At 40.8% G+C, this 19680-nt stretch overlaps 1 protein-coding gene across 1 annotated transcript in view; it reads left to right on the top strand.

The window, feature by feature from the left end:
* XIRP2 (xin actin binding repeat containing 2) overlaps positions 1–19680 on the top strand; it is a 107117-nt gene that overhangs the window by 40891 nt on the left and 46546 nt on the right. The window contains exons 2-3 of the mRNA XM_078394556.1: positions 2569–2729; positions 18158–18283. Coding sequence (XP_078250682.1) covers positions 2569–2729; positions 18158–18283 — 287 coding nt within the window. The remainder of the gene's footprint in view (positions 1–2568; positions 2730–18157; positions 18284–19680) is intronic.

The raw sequence follows: 19680 nt of genomic DNA, 5'->3' as shown, positions 1-19680 counted from the left end.
TCAACAAGCTTCAAACATGACTAGGAATTGCATTGGGGGAAAGGCAGGGTGCATTCTAAATAGATGAGTTTACTTCTATTTCCCCCTTAGATCTTGCATGTTTTAGAGGTTCAGCTTTTGGACATTGCGAACAACACATTATTGAGCATGCATAACTGAAGAATATATTTTTGTCAAATGCACCAGTGCTGATCTTCCCTGTGCTCTGCTGGAGCAAGGTTATCTCGTAGTCCAGCTGAAAGCTTAATAAAAACATTTAAGGTTCATGAAGCAGCAAACAGAAAGTATATTATGACAAGAAAGCCAACATATTAGACAGGAATAATTGTATTAATTGGTGGTTGCAAAGAAAATGGCTGACCTGGTTGTAAGGTTAATAGAGGAAATAATGTACATTTTGCATTTTTACAAGCCATTTTACAGAATTAAAATAACAACCTGGGGACTTTATAGTATTCCATTTCCGCACAGGGACCTCATTTGGCAATATGTCAACTGAAGTCAAAATAATTAATTATTGTGAAGCTTTTATCACAGTAGTGCAGACAAAATAATAGTATAAATGAGTGAAGTACAGATTACAGCATATTAGATGTTTTTCAAGTCATCTTGAACTGGATGGATGGAAGGACAGATGAAAGAATAACTTTCATTGCTTCATAATTTATATTTATTGTACAGTACTCAGTTTGAAAAGATATTGCTTGTCTGCACTACTAATATGTGGGGTTCCCTGTAAGTGAAGCATGCTGGCTGGACAGCTATGTGGTTTAGGTATTTGGCTGCCTCCTATGAGTAGAGCCAGGCTGCATGGCTTCGTGCAAGTTGCAGAGTCTCAAAAGAAGGGACTGGGAAACCACTTCTGAGTACACTCTATGTACCTAGAATACTCTGAAAAGTGTCACCATGAGTTAGAGTTGACTTGACAAAACATAAGTATAACATGTCATGAAGCATTTTGGGGTGGGGGGGCAGGGGGAGAAGGACCTACAATCTTTAGAAGGGTAAAAGTCTATAGAGATAATAAACTTTTAGGAGTAACCCAACTGCCACCTGAAGAAAGAAAACAGAGTGAAAGGGGGGTGGTGAGAGATGAGCGAGAATGGAGGACATGGAGAAAGTGAGGAAATAAACTCTTAAGGGTGACCCACTAACCCCTCACAAGGAAAGAAGATGGATGGTGAAAGGGAGAGACAAGTAGGGCTAGAGGACATGAACGGGGACATAATGTGGAAAATAAATACCTTTTTAAAAGAGGGGGAAATATTTTCTCTAAATTACAGTCAAAGGAGGATTTTCAATGATCTGAAGCCACAAAATGTTGAGGATTTATTGAAAAAAAGGAAAGGGAAGATTGGGGAAGAGAAATAAGGTCTTGTTGAACTTCTAAAAAGGAGAGTAGGCCAATCCGTCTTGTGTGTATTGGTACACAAACAACTCACTGTGCTCTTTTCTGTTCCTTTTAAGAATTAGTCACCTTTTGGAAAACATTTAGTTATTTGTAAGGCTTTGAATAGTCCCTGTCCCATTATAACATGATTTGGTCTCCCTAAAATATAGGATCTGAACAAATTTCTATTGTTACTTTTCTATTTTTCCTTATCCATCTAAGAGCTGTGAAATTCTTGTAGTGAACCTCCCTGAGACAGACTCATAAAATCATAGAATAAGTGGATTGGAAGGGGCCTACAAGGCCATCGAGTCCAACCTCCTGATCAATGTAGAAATCCAAATCAAAGTAGACCTGATGGATGGATGTCCAATTTTCTCTTGAATGCCTCCAGTGTTGGAGCACTCCCCACTTCCCGAAGTAATTGGTTCCATTGTTGTACTGCTCTAAGAGTTAAGAAGTTTTTCTTAATATTTAGCCTAAATCTGGCTTCCTGTAACTTGACTCAATGATTATGTGTCCTGCACTCTGGGATGATCAAGAACAGATCCTGCCCCTCTTCTGTATGGCAGGCTTTTAAGTACATTTGAAAAGTACTATCACATCTCCCCTTGTTCTTCTTTTCTCAAGACTAAACATGCCCAGTTATTTCAGTCTTTCCTCTTAGGGCTTGGTTTCCAGTTTTCAGATTGTCCTTGTTGCTTTCCTCTGAACTTGTTCCCGTTTGTTGGCATCCTTCTTAAACTACTGGACACAATACTCAAGATGAGGCCTAACCAGTTTTAAATAGAGGGAAACTAGTACCTCACGGGATTTGGAGACTATACATAAAGAACTTGTTTCCATAGGGGAAAAGCATATTTATTACCTACCATTCCTTTTAAAAATTATGCTTATAGCAGCTTATAGTATATTAAATAACCACAGAAAACATAGTGTAAAAACTAACAGTAAAATGAGAAGAGAGTAGTCAAAACCCAAAGACAAGTAATCGCAGGTAAATAATTTGAAAGAAGGAATCGTTTTATATGTACTACATATTGCATTTACACAATATGATTTGTAACTTCACTAGTGGGGGAAAATTAGAAAAATCCATCTTGCCTGCCTGTAGTATAAAGGATGAACTGCTTTACTTCTGGCAAAATAATCATATACACTGTTGTTCTTGTTTTTAGCTTCCACTGGTCATCAGAAATCTGCAACTGGACTTTCAGGAGTGACAGACCAGAGTGATAAGGTGCCCCTGGAATTCCAGGAGGTTATCTCTCTGAAGGAAAGGATGGCTTTGTATCAGGCAGCTGTGTCCAAAGTAGAGATCAGCAACTCCTCTGCTAATGTAAGTGATCCACATTCTTCATTCATTTGACTTTCTAGTATAGTGATATTCTTGGCTTACAGCAGCCATCTGGAAGCCAGTGTTTTGGACTTTGAGGCATTTGCCCCCAGCCAGCATGATTAGTGATGCAGGATTATGGGAACTGTAGTCCAGAACATCTAAAGGACACTAGTTTAAGGTTTCTGCTGTACAGATTATTGGTATCTACTCAAGGATCAGTTACTGAGTACAGTAATATATTCATTTTGCCACTGGCCTTCCATTTATTAATCCTGTGCTCAAAGGGGTGAGGAGGGGAAGGCGGGGTTTTGTTGTGGTGCTGCAAGTAGCTCCAGAGAAGAGCTCTCTCTGGAAAAACTGGAACTGTCCGGTCTGGGATCCCCTTTTCGAAATGGAGATCGAAGGAGAGTCTAGGAGAAGTCTCTCTGAAGCAGATGCTGAGCAGCAGAAGGAGAAGAATGGGAGGCAAACCCAGACTTCTTCCCTCTGAAGAAATCACCCAGCACGGATCGGAGCAGGAGCCATATTTGGCACGGAGCCGTGAGTAACCCTTTATCGAGGGAGAGGAGAACAACCAATATAAGCTTAAAATATATAACAACTAAGTAAGCTGAAGCCTTTGATTTATGAAACAGCCCCATTAAGCTGAAAATAAGAATGAAAATATTTGGCTGAAAGAAGAAAAGCAGCGGCAAACCTATCTTATCAGTCTGCTTCAAAAGCGAAACTAACTCTCCTCCCCGTGAACTCTTAATACAACAGGCTGGTTTCAAAGCCGAGAGAGTGAGACGGAAAAATAAATCTTATGTTTCTGGAAAAGAATCCCAGATGGTAATACCACCGGACAGGATTTAAGAGACATGAGTTTTGTGAATGCAGCTTGGCTGGTACATGTTTCTCTTTGCCTTTTCCTGGACTCTGTGATCTGTTAATAACAGAATCTGGTTGTTTTCTGGAGAAGAAAGAAGGAGCTGACATGGTCGACTGGACTGAGGAGCATCAAGGGGCTAATAGAAAGATCATAAGACGGGCTTCAAGGACAACTACTGGACAGTTTGAGACTCTGTGTTTGTTGTTTTGTTTGCCGGACTGCGTGTGAGACTGATAATAGAAGCTTGCTAAACTTGGGAGAAGAAGAAATAATTGTGCCACGGTTCTATTTGATTTTGAATTTGCTGGGTTAAAAGTTGATTTTTATATTATAATATTTGGATAAAGATTGGAGGGAGATCTAAGGGGAGGTTTATGATTAGGGGTTTGGATTGTTGATAAAATTGTGGAAACTGTTGAAGGACATATAAGGGGCGATCATTGTGGTTAAGGGCATAGTATTATCTATACAAACCCCATTCATTGGAAAGCCTGAGATGGCCTCCAAAAATTTAAGACAACAAATGGAGACTTGGTCTGTTCAATCCCAAAGTTCTGGAACAGTGGTACAAGAAATAGAAAAGGAATGGCAGATTACTATGCAAAAGACATTAATAACAGGGTTTCAGCAAGTGAATGAAGGTCTCAGTAAAATAGAAGATCTGATGAAAGTGACGAAAGAGGGAACGTTAGATGCCAAACAAAACTGAAATGAAGCTGCACAAACTTTAGAACCGTCTTTATTGGGGACGACACCAGGTAACATAGATGGGATAGACAGTTATCCAGTGACCTATGCAGCTTCCAAAATTAAAAAGCATTATGTGAAAAATCTCAAGAAAGCAGAGATACGGAAACAAGAGAATCTTATTGTGAAAATATGGGAAGTGACAAAAATGAATATTCTGTCAGATGGGCTTAAAGATTGTTCAGTTCAAAAGGAAACTGAACAATGGGATGTATTGTATAAATGGCTGCAGTTACCAGATAGTGTTGGAGTAACATAGAATTAAACTAAAATTAAATGATAAGATGAAAGCAGGAGGGTAGTCAAACTGTGAAAAAGCAAAAAGTTGATTTGTTATTGCAATATGAATTGACTGGATGATGGTATAATCTGTGTTCTCCTATCCCCCTAACCCTTTTTCCCTCTTCCCTCTTCCCCCTTACTTTTTGTAGTCCCTACCCTGTCCTTAAATAAATACTTTTTAAAAAAAAGGGTGAGGAGGCACAATTCACTTTGGGTGATCCATGACAGGCCTTCCACACAACCAAAATGTGAAGAATTACCAGAGCCTTGACCCTCCACCTACATTATTCTGTTTGGTTAGTTGGTGTAATTATCCCAGAACTGAGATAATTTCTAAGCAGCTATAGTTTATCATTTATAAGGACAACAAAGAATAGGGATTATAGGTAAAAAAGGAACATAGAAATATATTGTATTTTTTAATGTGAGCTTTTGTGGACAAGTCCATGTCATCAGACATAAGAGAAAGAGATTCAACATGGCAAATATTTATACATGGCATCACAATGTGTATATACTGTAAAATACAGAGATCATGGTTGGTGGGTGGGAAAGTCAGTGGCTGTATAGCATTGTGGTGATAGTGTCTTTGATAGAACAGGAGAGAAATATTAAGACTTGTCAAATACTTTAAAGCACAATGGTTGCAACTTTTCTAAAGGTAGGGGACTTGGTGATGACCATCTGAAAGAAGCCAAACACTTGTGTACTGAACTGCAAGTTCTAAAGAAGGTTTATTATGGGGTCTGCTGAGGGATAACAGATATGATTAGGAGCTAAACTCATGGGGCTTGCTCTGAAGATGTAGCTAATTCTTAGATTTCACAGAAAAATAAATTGCTTTCCACAAAGATAATAAGATGGGTCAAGGATGTCGTTACTGTGTGCCCATTTGAGTGCCTGTTCTCTTCTTGGAACCACTGGATTCCATTTTGTTAGCAGGCACATCTGCTCAGAAATAAATCTTTATGTATTGATCCATGGGAATTCATGCTGAAGACACGTATGTTTGGCATCGTCTTACTGTCAAATGACCAGCAGATGCTAAAGAAAACAAAAGTCAAATGGGAATAGTAGGTTTCTCAGAATTATTTGTGTCAAAGCTTAAAGGGAGTCATCCAAATTTAAGACAGTTAAAAGTGTGTGGAAGAAACCCCTGTCTTAAGCTGTAACCTTCACAAAGCAGTCCAACATTTACATGGAGCACAGAACAGAGCACTAAAATCCCTGTAAATCAGTGTCTGCCATTCATTCCAGTGGCATGAAAGTTAGCTCTGCGCCAATAGAATCTACAGTTAAAATTAGGGATGTTGAGAAATGTTTCCAGAGTCTCATTAAGGACTGAGACACACTCTATCGGCGTGGTGAGGCAGTCTGTCAATGATTGCACAGTATTCTGTGAGAGATCTTGCCTCCAGCACAAGACGAAGAGAACAAGGGCATGGCCCTCCTGTTGTGGTATGCACAATGTATGCAAAATATCTCTCGTGCATTTCCTCTTTGTGACGCGAACCACATACAAATTGAGCAGGAAAAGAAAAATATAAACAAGCCATTCCATATTTCTCCTCTCTTTGCAACAAGGGAGCGATTATCATAGTTCTACATTGTGCATATTTACAGAAATGTGCAAAAAAAAAATCAGCCTTGCAAATTCGCACAATTTTGTGTGAGATCTGCCAGAAATGATCTCATTATCTCATGGTGGAGACTTTGAAGTGTTTTGGTTTTTGTTTTTGTTTGCTTTCCCATCTCTAATACTGGATGGCTCCGTCTCCTTCCACAGTCCATGGAGGAGGAAATGCAGACGTTTCCACACCCAGGGAACCTTGTTATAGGCAATCACTCTTTGCACTAAGGATATAAGAAACTTTCCTAAATATTTTGCTTCTCCACTAAATAAGCACAACATGCCAAGATATCCTATAAAAACAATTATCAATCACTGCCACATATTTTTGTTGTTCTTGTATGACAGTAAAAAGATCAGGTGTTTTTTGTTGTTGTTTATTCTGTGTTAGCAAAAAAATGTAGCATGTTGCACAAAATACTGTGGTTTCACATAAAATGTTGTGTTTAATACAAAATACAACATATTTATGGAAAAACCACTTTTGTGATTCCTCCTCCAACAAATAAATTACAATGGGAAACAAACAGTGAAAGGGAAACTTCTGCATTTTCTAAATTTTTGGAAGACAAGAGAAGGGAAGACTTTTACATTCCAGAAACAATTAAGGGATAATTTTGCAGTTATAACAGCAAAATTAAAGGTGGATGGTATTTATCAGTCAAAATAATGGTTGTTTTGTTACCTAAATAAAAATCAGTAGAAAATCTATAACATAACTTAGAGAAGTAGAAAAGCATGGCTAAATCAAAGCAATTATCTAGCAGTGTTAATACTATTGTACAACTGGTACCAAATAATACAGTCTAATCTTTAAAACTGCATAGGCTTTACAACTAATAATAATGTTCCTTCTGGAATTTAATATTAAATATTAAATGAAATAATATTAAATTAATAATATTATATTTAATATAATAACTATTATATCATATACTGCAGTTGAGCCTCTTCTCATGATCTGAGTTCAGTTCCGATGGTTCAGGTTGCTAGCTCAAGGTTGGCAAAATGAGTAACCCAGGTTGCTTGGGGGGGGGGCAAAGTGTTCTTTGTATAATTATACGGCAAGCTACCCAGCGACTGCTCTAAGCACTATAGGGTGGTCTATACTGTATCTCGAAATAAATGAATGAATCAATAAATAATTCCATGAAGAGGTTTGCTTTAATCCTCTGATCGTCATTTTCTTTCCTCCCTGCTATTGCAGGCACAAAATCTATTATAAACATTGTTATAATGATAAACCCTGATTTATCATAATAAGCATGAAAAATCATCAAAGTGATAAGAAAACACATGAGTTCGGATAGCTGTATTGCTACAGCTTTTTTGCCACCACTGCCACCTCAGCAGCAGCATCGATGATGACAATGATACAATGATTTCTCCCTTTGCTAGTTAATGAGTAACTGCTATAAGAAATGCAACAGGATGTTTCTAACTTTATTAGAATAATTAGCCATTTATAATAAAGATGAACGTCCCAGTCCGGCAAAGTACAGAAGCAGCAGAAGGCTTGATGCCTGCTATTGGGTGCACGGTTCCAAAGAACGGAAATGCCTTCATGGAGATTCACATATGAATTTGCCAGCAGTTGTAATGATGCCTAAATGTTATTGGGATGAATTAATAGGGAATTAATTAATAGAGGATTGATTAATTAATCAGGGCTGCCAAACATGTTGGATCGCTTTCTTTTTGCACCAGAAGTAACATGCCTCTGTATCCTAGTTGTTGGGGTCCAAGAGCGGAGTGTTGATGATACTGTTGCACTCATGTTCTGCTTGTAGGCCACTGATTTGCCATCGCCTGTGAACAGAATGCAGGACTAAATAGGCCTAGGACCCAATCTTGTTATGTCCTTGTTTCCTATATGATAAACCAGGTGTTGATAGTAGGCAGGTTTTCTCCAGATAGTTCTCTACCCACCTTATGTGGCCTGCGTTCAAATGAGTGTCAGCACACACACTGTAAATCTGCTCAGTGGTAGAGCCAAACTAGTCATAGCATGGAGTTTTACGTAATTTCTCTAAAGATTTTCAACTTTTCTGACAGAAAACAGCCAGGTGAGCCAGCAATTTTGTGTGAAGGGCAGAAAGGGACTACTTAATCATTTCCCTCTGGCCATTTTCCCACTCAAAAGTGCCACATTCCAGTTGCTTTTCTCCCCTAAGGTGAAAAGGTACCGTTCCTCATATGTTTTTCCCACGGGAAGGAAAGCAGCTTGCAAAAATATATTCCAAAGGAAAAACTGGGTTGTAGAGAAAACGTGACGCCTATTCTTCCTTCTGGTTCTGCTCCTTATGATTTCAGTGCCCATGTATTTACTTGAAAAAAGCAAAGAAAGTCAGTAGAACATGTCATCCGATGGCTGTAAGCAGCCTAACACTGAGTGTGGCAATATTGGGAGCAGGTGGCAAGCTAATGCGAGCCACTTTGGAATGGTCAGGCTTGATCAGAGCAATTTAATTAAGGCCACCCATTCTCATAGAAATTGCTCCTGCCAGTATCATGATGTGGCTTAATAAGTGAGCCACTTTAGGATACTGCCAAATTAATCACTTCTCTGCTCTTCAGCAGAGGGGCAGAGGAAAAGATTTTTTTTTACTGTACAATGGACTATCACTGATGTGATGCATCAGTTATAATTAATTAATAAATTAACAAATAAATAAGTAAGTAAGTAAGTTTTCCTTGCTCTCTCTTAAAGTGCCAGTCAAGAAACTGCCTCCAGCTGCAGCCACTGCTGTGAATTTGACTGTGGGTCTTGACTGGCCCTTTAAGATGAGGCAAAGAAAATATTTTAAATTGTTTTTACAACTGATGCAGCACATCAGTAATAGTCCATATAAAGAAAAAAAAGAAATAATTTCCCATGCCATCTGCCAAGGAGCAGAGAGAGTGCCTCGCATAGCGAGGTTAATCCGTTCCGGATTAACCCTCGCTATGTGAAAACATCACTAAACGGAAACATAAAAACTCAATGTTGTTTAATGCGTTCCAATGGGCCCTAAACTTACCGTTCAGCGAAGTTTCCTCCATAGCGGCAGCCATTTTCACGCCCTCGGTAAGCGAGGGGAGGTCGCGAAAATGCTGCGCGGGGCCATTTCAGGCGTCCGGCGGCCATTTTAGAACCACCGAACAGCTGATCCGCGGGCATCGCAAAGTGAAGATCGTTAAGCGAAACGCTTACCGATCGTCGCTATGCGAGTTTTGCCCATTGGAACGATCGGTATGCCTCCGCATTAGCGATCCCGAAAAAGGGATCGCTATGCGGATTCGTCATTATACGGTGTGCTTGTTAAGCGAGGCACCACTGTATCCTAAACTGGCTTGCTTATTATCATGCCGTTGGCAAATTCAAACCTTTCGACTGGTTCCAGAGATCACACATGCCAGAACCAATCCGAACCAGAGCCATCTTACCTGAACCAAAAATGTAGATGCCCCTGACATGAGCTCAGAAAAGTATGGATAAGACTGCTCTGGGGTTAGACTGGTTCACTCCCAACAAAAGTAAACCCCTGATTGCCATCTTTAAGACTGAAGCAACCCGATCTTGCAGGGGACCAGAAATCAAGCTAAACACCTACATAGTCTGCCTCTTCATGCATGATATGATCAGGGATTGCTCTCCAAGTATCATCTCCATGGCTATTTTTCTTTTCTCCCATGGATGTACAGATATTTTAACCCAGGCTTTAAAATCCACTGACATTGTTACAGAAAGAAAAGCTACTATTAAGTGCCATTGAGTACTCATGCAAAAATATAATCCATATAAAGCACTTTCTCCACTGAATTTATAAAATAAATAAATGATGTGCATCTCGGTCTTTTACTACATCAGTGTGTGAAGTGTCAGTGTACTTAAACTTTCCCAGTACAGTTAAGGAACAGCTATCCATATGTCTGACAACAAAGGCATGAAGCCCTAAAAGGCACATATTTCTATGTCCTTGTGCCTGACTTTGAAAAGAGGAGCTAAAACTCAACAGCAAATGTTCCCCTCTCCTTTGCAGATTATTGAAGAAGATTTTTGAAGTAATAGCACTGTTACTTGCATTTAATTAGAATTGCGTGAGGTTTGTCGCCAGGACTGACTCAAGTTTTAGTTCATTGGTTCCCAACATTGAGTAACCCAAATGTTCTTGGATTGCAACTGCCAGAAGCCTTCACCATTAGCTGTGCTGGCCAGGATTTCTGGGAGTTGTAGTCCAAGAATGTCTGGGGACTCAAAGCAAGGGACTTTAGTTGATACATTTGCAGAGGTCAACTTTAGTCACATTTTATTTGGAAGGACAGCAACCTAAGTTCACAGTTTTTATTTTAGAAGCTCCTTTGGTCCTGGTGAGTTTCAGGATATGGAGTTCTTTTTTTAAAAAAAAACTTACCCTTTCTTGATAAGAAGGCCACGGTCCACTGTTGTACTTCCATGGGATCCTACTATCTCCATCATAATCAGCAACTTCTCACTGCAGCAACCCTTAAATCCCGAACTAAAGGGCTGGGATATCCTCTAAAGCAGTGGTCTCCAACCTTTGGCGTCCAGATGTTCTTGGACTACAACTCCCAGAATCTTCCACCACCACCTCTGCTGATTAAGATTTCTGGGAGCTGAATTCCAAGAACATTTGGAGGCCCAAGGTTGGGGACCACTGCTCTAAAGCAACACAGATGGCTGCAGAAGGAGGAAGACCAGAAGGATGTCCCAATGGCACTGGACCCCCTAGTGGTCTGTTGGCCTCCAGGCAATGTGTGAGACCTAAAACCAATAGTGAAACTTTCTTCCCCATTCCTTCCTCTCTAAAACTCTTGGTGCTCCTTGAAAACCAACCCTAGAATGTTGCCTAGCATATCAGAGCAGAGTTTTAGGGTGCATGGGGGGATGCAAAGAGGAAGTGATGGCTTTCTCCCAATTTTGTAAACAGAAGCTGTTTCATCAGTTTCATCATTCAGTTTCATGCACTTGCAGTGTTTTGGTGCCTGGCTCTCCTCGCAAGGAAGGGCTGCCAATCAGAAAACACATTCAGTTCAATGCACTTAACAAAACCTATGCTGACCTTTGTACTGAAAACACAGAGGTCTGCAAGAGTTCCAAGTGGGGTAGGGCCGTGGGAGTTGGGGTCATCTCCCTGTAGAGAGTGAATGCCTCTTGGGGAAAATGTTGCTGAATGTAGAGACTTTTCAAAACATTGCATGATCTGCTCATTGTTCTTGTTCTAGGGAGATGGTTATGGGCACTTCTCAGACTCTACCTTGACACATTAGCAATCAAATTAGTGGGTGTTCATAGCAAATGTGGCCTAGGCTGTAGCATGCTGAGCTCTCTGTGGCTCCCACTGCTATGTACTGCAATCCCAAATACTGTAAGTGGTGAGGGCGGGCAATGGAGTTTGTCTCATGAGCACAAGAGGCCATTCACTTGCACAACACTGTCTCCTCTGCACGTAAGGAGAGCCCACTGGAATGGGAGTGGGAATCATTTATTTCAGTAAATTTCTATAGTCTGCCCATGCACACATGCATGCGCATGCATGCACATACACACACATGCACCTACCACATCCCAAGACAAGGGTGGGAGATACCTTTATAAGGCCACTGAAATAGACAAAAAAAAGGGGTTGCTAGCTTTCCACTCCACATGGGTCTTTTTCAGGCTTGACACTACAAAGTTGGGGTGGTGCACAAGAAACATAAAAGTGCATGTCCAGATTTTCAAGCCAGGTTCCTTGTTTAAAATAAATTCCAAAATGGGGGATGCGGAATCTACTCAGAGTTGATAGGCTTCAGATTTCACCAATTATCACGTTTGGTACCATATGATGAGCCACCACATTGATAGCTATTGCAATAGTGCTGATGAGTTGATCACCATTTCATGTTTAGTCAGTGTTAGTTTTTCATCTTTATGTGGAACATCCTGTGAGGAGAAGATTCTGTTAGTTTGCTTTGGTGTTAAAGAGTGATCTTTGACAACTAAAACAGAGAATTGAATGGAAATCTGTAACCTCTCTCAAATGGAAGAACTGTATTAAAAATTCTAGTCACCTCTGCGTTATAAATTAACTGACTATTGAACCTTCTGTGCCATTTAAAGATTCCAGACTTAGCCAGACATAATACTGAAATCAGTGCTAGTTTTCCTCGAACAGGATGTTTAAAAAGGCACTGGATATTTGCCAGTGGCCTTTTATATAAGTAACATTCATCAGAGAGCTTAAAGAATGTCAGAATAGAATCGCCCACTACAAATCACTGGAAATTCACTGGTTTGTGCTAGGCATGCATGAAATGGCCCCTTGCTAATATAACTTGCTGTTCACATTTGCTCTGCCAAAACATAGATCTCCAAACATAATTTCATGTCTTTTGAGGCGCTATTGTGTTAGGACATGCCTTGTTGCTCTTCCACAGATATATGTTCTCGCTATCCAAAATGACTTGCACATGTCAAGAAAATTACATCTCCCAGTGACTTGGTAGTTGCTATAGTGCTTTCAGAAAAATTTCAGATCCTGGTGGCTTTGACTGTTTCACACACTGGTGTGAAATGCCATGATAAAAGAGGCCAGGAGATAGCTAAGGCTGCATGTAGTGCACACAACACCTTAAAGTCCCCTGGTGGTTTCCAATCTGAGCAATACTTCCAGAGTACAGTACTTATTTGAGTGATTTGATTGCAAGGCGGTAGTCAGATTTGAACAGCTCAGGTTAGACGGATGGGATTCTTGTGAATATTGTGCCCAAGGTGTGGAGGGTGGAAACAGTGCAGCGCCCAGGAAAAGTGCTTGTAAGGGTGACGTGCAGACTTATACAGCTGCAGTAGCAACACAACATGAAGGCAGTCTATCACTGCAAAAAAAATGGTGAAAATGTGTCCAGAGGGTCTACATGCAATTAGGAAATGAAGTTTCTTCATCCTTAATCAGAAGGGGGTTTTCAGCTCATTTTACTCATGCTTGCTTGCAACAGATGAAACTTTTTGCCAGAGAAAATTTCAAACCAAGTACTATCAACCATGGTGTGTGGTAGGAGAAAGAACAGAGTAGTCCACTAAGTAGCTTGTGGGATAATCTAATATAGGTCATTGCATACTGACCCCTTTCACCACAATGTTGTTGGTTTCCATTTATGTTTGGGTGGAGTCAAAGCCCGACATGCCATGCTGCAACAGACCATGGAAGAACAGAAGTCAGTTCAGCAGAGTGAATCACAACTAGACTCACTATGCTGAATCAATGACACTTACAAGCAAGCACCAGAATAAGGAGGTCAATAAAATCAGCGTTCTTCCTCTTCTTTTTCTCTTGCAGCATCTCCATAATAACATGCAAAGAGATATGAGATCTATAAATCCCAGTGAAGAGGGCAGTGCCAACCCCACTGTTCATTGTGGAAGAGATTGATTACACAGAGAGAGAGAGGGAGGGAGAGGGAGAGAGAGAGAGAGAGGCATGCATATCTTCTGCATGTTACTTGGACAGCCAACTGAGCAGTGTTTCTTCTTTTCCATGTTTACACTGTATTCACAGATTTCCGCATTGCATTTGGTTGTTGATACAGTGACTGGTAGGGTCAACACATGTAACCAATGTGAAATGTGAAAAATGGGAAGTTGCCTTCTATCAAATAAGACCACTGTCTATTTCTGTCATCTGCTATGACTGGCAGCAGGTTTCCACAATTTCAGGCCACTGAGATCCATAGATACAACAAGTGTACTGGCTAACACAGCCTTCCGTTAGGTTGAGCAAGACAGAGTGACTCATTTCCTTGTTCCATTCATCCCTAAAACCTTGTGCATCACATTTATTAACTGGTAACAGATATTTATAGATTAATAATCTGGATTTCTTCTCCTGAACTGGTTCAATAAGCATTTCCGAGTGCACAGGAGACTCTGAGACATTAAGTGCTGCTGGCCCATATTTAGACACCAGCAAATGCTTCAGCTGTAAATACTACCATTCAGCTGATGTTGGCAAGTCATATCTAACTGCCGAACTACAAAATGGCAAAAATTCATCATCATTATGTCCAATTAATTGGTCTAAATGAGAAGTGCTCTGTCATCTGCCCAAATCCTCCATAAAAAGGCTTCTTCCCAATTCTTAAGTCTGGATTGCCCCATAGTGTTAATTTAGTGTGTGAAAATGGGTTGAATCAAAACTGTTGTGACAATATGTTCCACAGTTCTCTTTGCTGCACAAGAATAGAGTTTGTTTTAACATGTGTTAACCCACAATTCATCCACTTGGAGAGGGTACCAGACAGGAAAGTCTCCAAGGGGGCCCAACATGGATAATTAATCCGTGAGATACGGTTCCAGTAATTAGTATAAGTTAGGAAATAAGCCTGGTGACATAAACTGAGATCAGGAAAGCCAAATTCACCTCCACTCTTTGCATCTTGCTCAAAGAGATGGTGTGGAACCCACATCAATTTCCAAAAGAAAGTATTGCTATTATGGAAGCATATGCTAGGTATATGAAGAGGGATTGATACATGTTTTCTTTTGAATTGTCCAGAGCTCTTCTGCCGGGGAGGGGGGATGTGGTGGCACTGCGGGTTAAACCACAGAAGCCTCTGTGCTGTAAGGTCTGTAGATCTTCAGCTGTAAGATCGAATCCACATGACGGAGTGAGCTCCCGTCGCTTGTCCCAGCTCCCGCCAACCTAGCAGTTCAAAAGCATGTAAAAATGCAAGTAGATAAATAGGTACCACCTTGGAGGGAAGGTAAACAGCGTTCCGTGTCTAAGTCGCACTGGCCACGTGACCACGGAAGATTGTCTTCGGACAAAACGCTGGCTCTATGGCTTGGAAACGGGGATGAGCACCGCCCCGTAGAGTCGAATACAACTAGACAAAAATTGTCAAGGGGAACCTTTACCTTTACCTTCTGCCAGGGTGGTTCACATCCCCTGGCAGAAGGAAAGCCCAGAACTTGCTTACAAAGAAGTAACCGAGACAGAATTCAGTTCTTAGACTATACAGCCTCTGCCTGTTTGTTCTCAACGCCCATCTCTTCCTCCTTGTGCTGCTTGGCAAGAGAGGGCTTGGCTTTTCACAGTAGCAGCAATGGTTCTATTGAGACAAATCAGCAGCCGGTAAAAGATTTCACATGACTGTGTTCCACTGGAAGCAGGACAGAAACTTAATTTGTTGAACAGTGAGCCCAACTATTACCCTACAGAGTCATCCTCTGTCCTCCTCATCACCAGGAGCTGTGGATCATTCCCCCCTCTGTACAACACAGGTGTTGAAGAAGAATGTGATGAGTACTTGTGAAATTTCTTCTTCTCGATAATTTTCCAAATCTGAAGATACCTAGACTCCCAGTCTTCCTCTGCACGGGATGCTGTAACTTCCCACCAAAACAAACCCTTGTGTCACCCTCTTCTCCCCCCGCACAGTTTTTCTTTCATTTGTCATCCATTTGAACAGATCAGGAAGAGGGCAAACGTTGAGCAGCCTAATGCCATTTCCAAACAATCTTGTGCGGAAAATATGCCATTCTCTGCAGGTATGGCAGCAAACCTGCTCAGTTTGGCTTTTTCTTTCTTTCTTAAAAAAAAATGCCCATAAAACACACCTGAGAAAGCCCACAAGCCGTCTCTTGAGATTTCTCTGGAAGGAAAAATCCTCCCACAGACAAAACACAAACAAACAAACAAAAAAACACCTAAGGATTTTCCTCACCCCCTTTGATTTCAATCTGAGAGCGAGAAGTTGTAAGATTCACGCCCCTGCTGGGCAACAGGTGGCCTTTTGGGACTCTGGGAAGGCCAGAGGTTTTCAGCACCAGCTGACAAGCTGTTAAAAGCAACAGCTCCCCATTCAAGTTGACATAAAGTAAGATTAATAGGTAATGGGAAGATCCTAAGGAGCAATGATTAGGTATTGTTCTTTTCGTCAGGAGTAAAGGAGCTTTCGGGTGTGTTACGGACAGCTAAGATCCAGACTGAGGTTTTTATGGTCTCACCAGAATCCCAGTTTCCAATTTGTCCCTGAGCTTCAGCATCGGTGTCCCTATAAACTTCTTCCCAAGCACAAATTGCGGTCTCCATTCTTCCACTAATCCTTAGCCATTATGGAAGAAGCCTCTGAGATTTCCTGTGATGGTTCTAAAAGAGAGAGAGAGAGAGAGAGATTAATTCACAGCACTGTGACAACAGAGTCTCTTCCTTGCTTCAGAACACCGAATAGTATAAAGGAGCTAATGGGTACCCAAGAAGCGCTGGATTAGGAGATTCTGAAGGCTGCTTATTCTTTGTGTACCTTTAATCTTCTAAATCAATGAGGTAATAAGCTCCTGGGTATGAATCTCCACGATGTGTAGCCTATTCATATTTTAAGTATTTTGCTGACACTCTCGTAATGGGTTTGCTGCATAACATTGGCATGACTTATTAAGAAATGTTTGTGAATGTGCTGCTCTTGGAACATTATGAATAGTGTTGACCTGTCAGGCACCCAAATGCACTTTACTTATAAACCAAGACAAAGTTTTTTTAAAAAAAAACAGAACAAAGGGCAGCGCACAGTGAATATTTTACATCTTTTCTTCATAACACCTTTAATATTTTAAACATTTTTGCACTCCCCTGGGAAATGATTTTTTTAAAGCTACAAAGTGAAGAAGTGAAATTTGTAAGAGACAGAAACGAAGTTTTAATTAAGTAACAGTTCTGTTCTAATTCAAATTTGCACAAGCTTTTCTGGGTTTTGGAACAGGCAAGAGGCCTCTTCTTCTGGCATGATTGTCCTTGTGCTGGCAGACCCCCCCCCCCTCTTATCAGAATAGCTTAAAATGTAGGGGAAACATAAGCTGAGAAAGAGGCCCACTCATGACAGATCCAAACCTCTTTCATCTCAGGGACACACAACTACTCTGCCAGCACAGATTTAGGTCATGGTCAGAGTTATTATGTGTCATCAAGCTGCTTCTGGCATCCCCAATAGGGCTTTCAAGGTATGTGAGATGTTGAAAGGATGGTTTACCACTGCATAGCCATAGCTAAGTGGGAACTGATACACAGATCACCCATGTCATAGTCTGCCACTGTATCCACTGTTCCACATTGTCTTAGGTGAGAGTCGTCCTGAGTAATGTTCAAAATCCTTCAACTGGGATAGGTTTTGATTAGAGATGGGGGTATTTGTATATGAATACAAATATCTCTGGGCAGCTGGATTTAATGACGGTCTGGACTCCAGGGCTGAACCATCCACTCATGTGTCTGGCAGTGGCCCCACTTATCCTTCCAGTCGCATCCAGAGCCCCGCTGTCTTCCTGCTCGGCTAGCCACTCCAGGCAAGGGGAGGGAGAACACGTCTCCCTGCACAGCTGCCGAGTGACCAGCTGAGTGGGAAGAGAGCGGCGTTCTGGGTTCAACTGGAAGGACGAGTGGGGCCACCACCACTGCCAGATATGTTAGTGGATGGTCCAGCCCCAGGGGCCAGATCCTTCATAAGTCCAGCTGCACGGGGATAGTCGTATTTGTATACAAATACCCCCAACTTTAGTTTGAATTCATCACTCCTTCACCTGCCCTAGTGAGGGTTCAGCTGGCTCTCAATCACCCTGGCCAGTTAGGGATGTGACCTAAGGCTCCAGCCCCATATCCACCTACCTGGATGCAACAGTGCCAGAACTCAGAGCACTTAGTTCTGAGTAGACCTACACAGGCTACTAGCAAACCCAAGTCATTTTTTAAAAATCTTTGACCAGTACGGATCACACAAACAGATATTTATAATTGTAAGAAAAGACTAACAGAAATGCAGACTTCCAGAACAATGTGACTGTTAAAATGAATGAGGACGACGACATTGTGAGTGTGTTAATTACTGTATATTGAGTAGACAGGCTTGTTTTCTTTTTCCCACCAGGCTCTTGAGGAATCAGAGGCTTGCACGATACCTGGAGGCTTGGCAAGTGTGAAGAACCAATTTGAGAAAGCAGAAACAAGCTCATCGCAGAATTCTCAATACCAGTGTCAGCACAAATCTGTTCAGGTAATTTTAAGAAGGAGCCGTTAGACTACCGCCACCATTACTATTACTATTACTATTACTATTACTATTAATATTAATATTAATATTAATATTACTATTAGTAGTAGTGGTGGTGGTGGTGGTGATGGTGATGGTGATGGTGATGGTGGTGGTGATAATGGTAATGGTAATACTAATTATTGTTGCTACTAGCAATTGCAGAGAAAGTGATACTGACATTCTAGATGGCTGTCATATACAACAGTGCCATGTCAGGTGTGCTGCCCAGTTTCACCTAGCAGATTATTTTTATGTGGCTTTATAAAGACACAAGAGCCTTCTTGTAAATCATGTTGCATCATTGGGCACAAACATAATTTGAGAACTGCAGCACCTGCATCTTTGAAAGAAGATGTTATTGAAGTTGTTAAAAGAGTGTCCCCTTCTCTGAATAAATGCAAGGTGCTTCTCTGATAAGCCATTTTCCTGGATCTGCATTAAAAATATGGAAATGTTCCTTTGTGGGAAGCCGGTCATATCCAAAGGTCAACCACAGCGCCAGCCAGCCGAACATCAGCCAAAGCTCTCAATGCAGAACAGCAGTGCAGACATGCATATGATCCATAGTCCAAAATATATGAAAATTTAAGCGACATCTTCGAGGTTGTAATTCATTACAAACTATCTGCAAGTGGTTTGCATATATTTTTCTTGAAGCTATGCCAAGCTGTTCTCTTTGGAAAAGAGTTTCCTGTTTTTCTTTGTGTTCAAATTTAATCAGCTTCTCTAAACAGATCAAAAATGGCACAGAAGAACCCAGATGCTACACAGAGCTGTATAAATGCAGCTTCCAAATGTTGGTTTAGATAAGAGGTTTATGGATTTTATTACTTCATTATCATATATCATTAAAAAAAACTGTTGCAGCCAAGTTAATGATTTCTGAAATACGGAAGGGGTGGTATAATGAAACCTGTTGGCCTATCTATGTGCTGTTATTTTTTAAGAAAAAACAACAACACTCATACACAACAGCTTGATAAAGAGCCACATTTACTCTAACGCTTGTTGCTCGTCTACGAAACAAGCAAATGATCTTGGTCTGAAACTCTGCAGCCCTGATAAATCAAGCTGTAAAGTCTTGGGGTACTTAAATCAAGGTCACCTGTGCACAAGGTCACCGTTAATTATGCCATTCAGCTGTGAAACTCTACTGTGAAACAAATAGCTGCCTTTGGGTGTCAAACATGAGCAGGTTTTATTTACATAAAAAAGAGAGCTTGATATCCAAAGGCAGATTTCCTCCCCCTCAAATCTGGTTGTGAAGAGGAATATATAAATAATTAAAAACGGTAGCAGAAAATGTTTTTCAGTCTAACGCTGGAGGTTCATGTCGATGCTATCATGGATTTTCACAC

Source organism: Pogona vitticeps, chromosome 1 (genome assembly GCF_051106095.1).
Source record: "Pogona vitticeps strain Pit_001003342236 chromosome 1, PviZW2.1, whole genome shotgun sequence".
NCBI classification, from domain to species: Eukaryota; Metazoa; Chordata; class Lepidosauria; order Squamata; family Agamidae; genus Pogona; species Pogona vitticeps.
The sequence above is the reverse complement of the archived record's forward strand: the minus strand, read 5'-3'. Positions and strand labels throughout refer to the sequence as shown.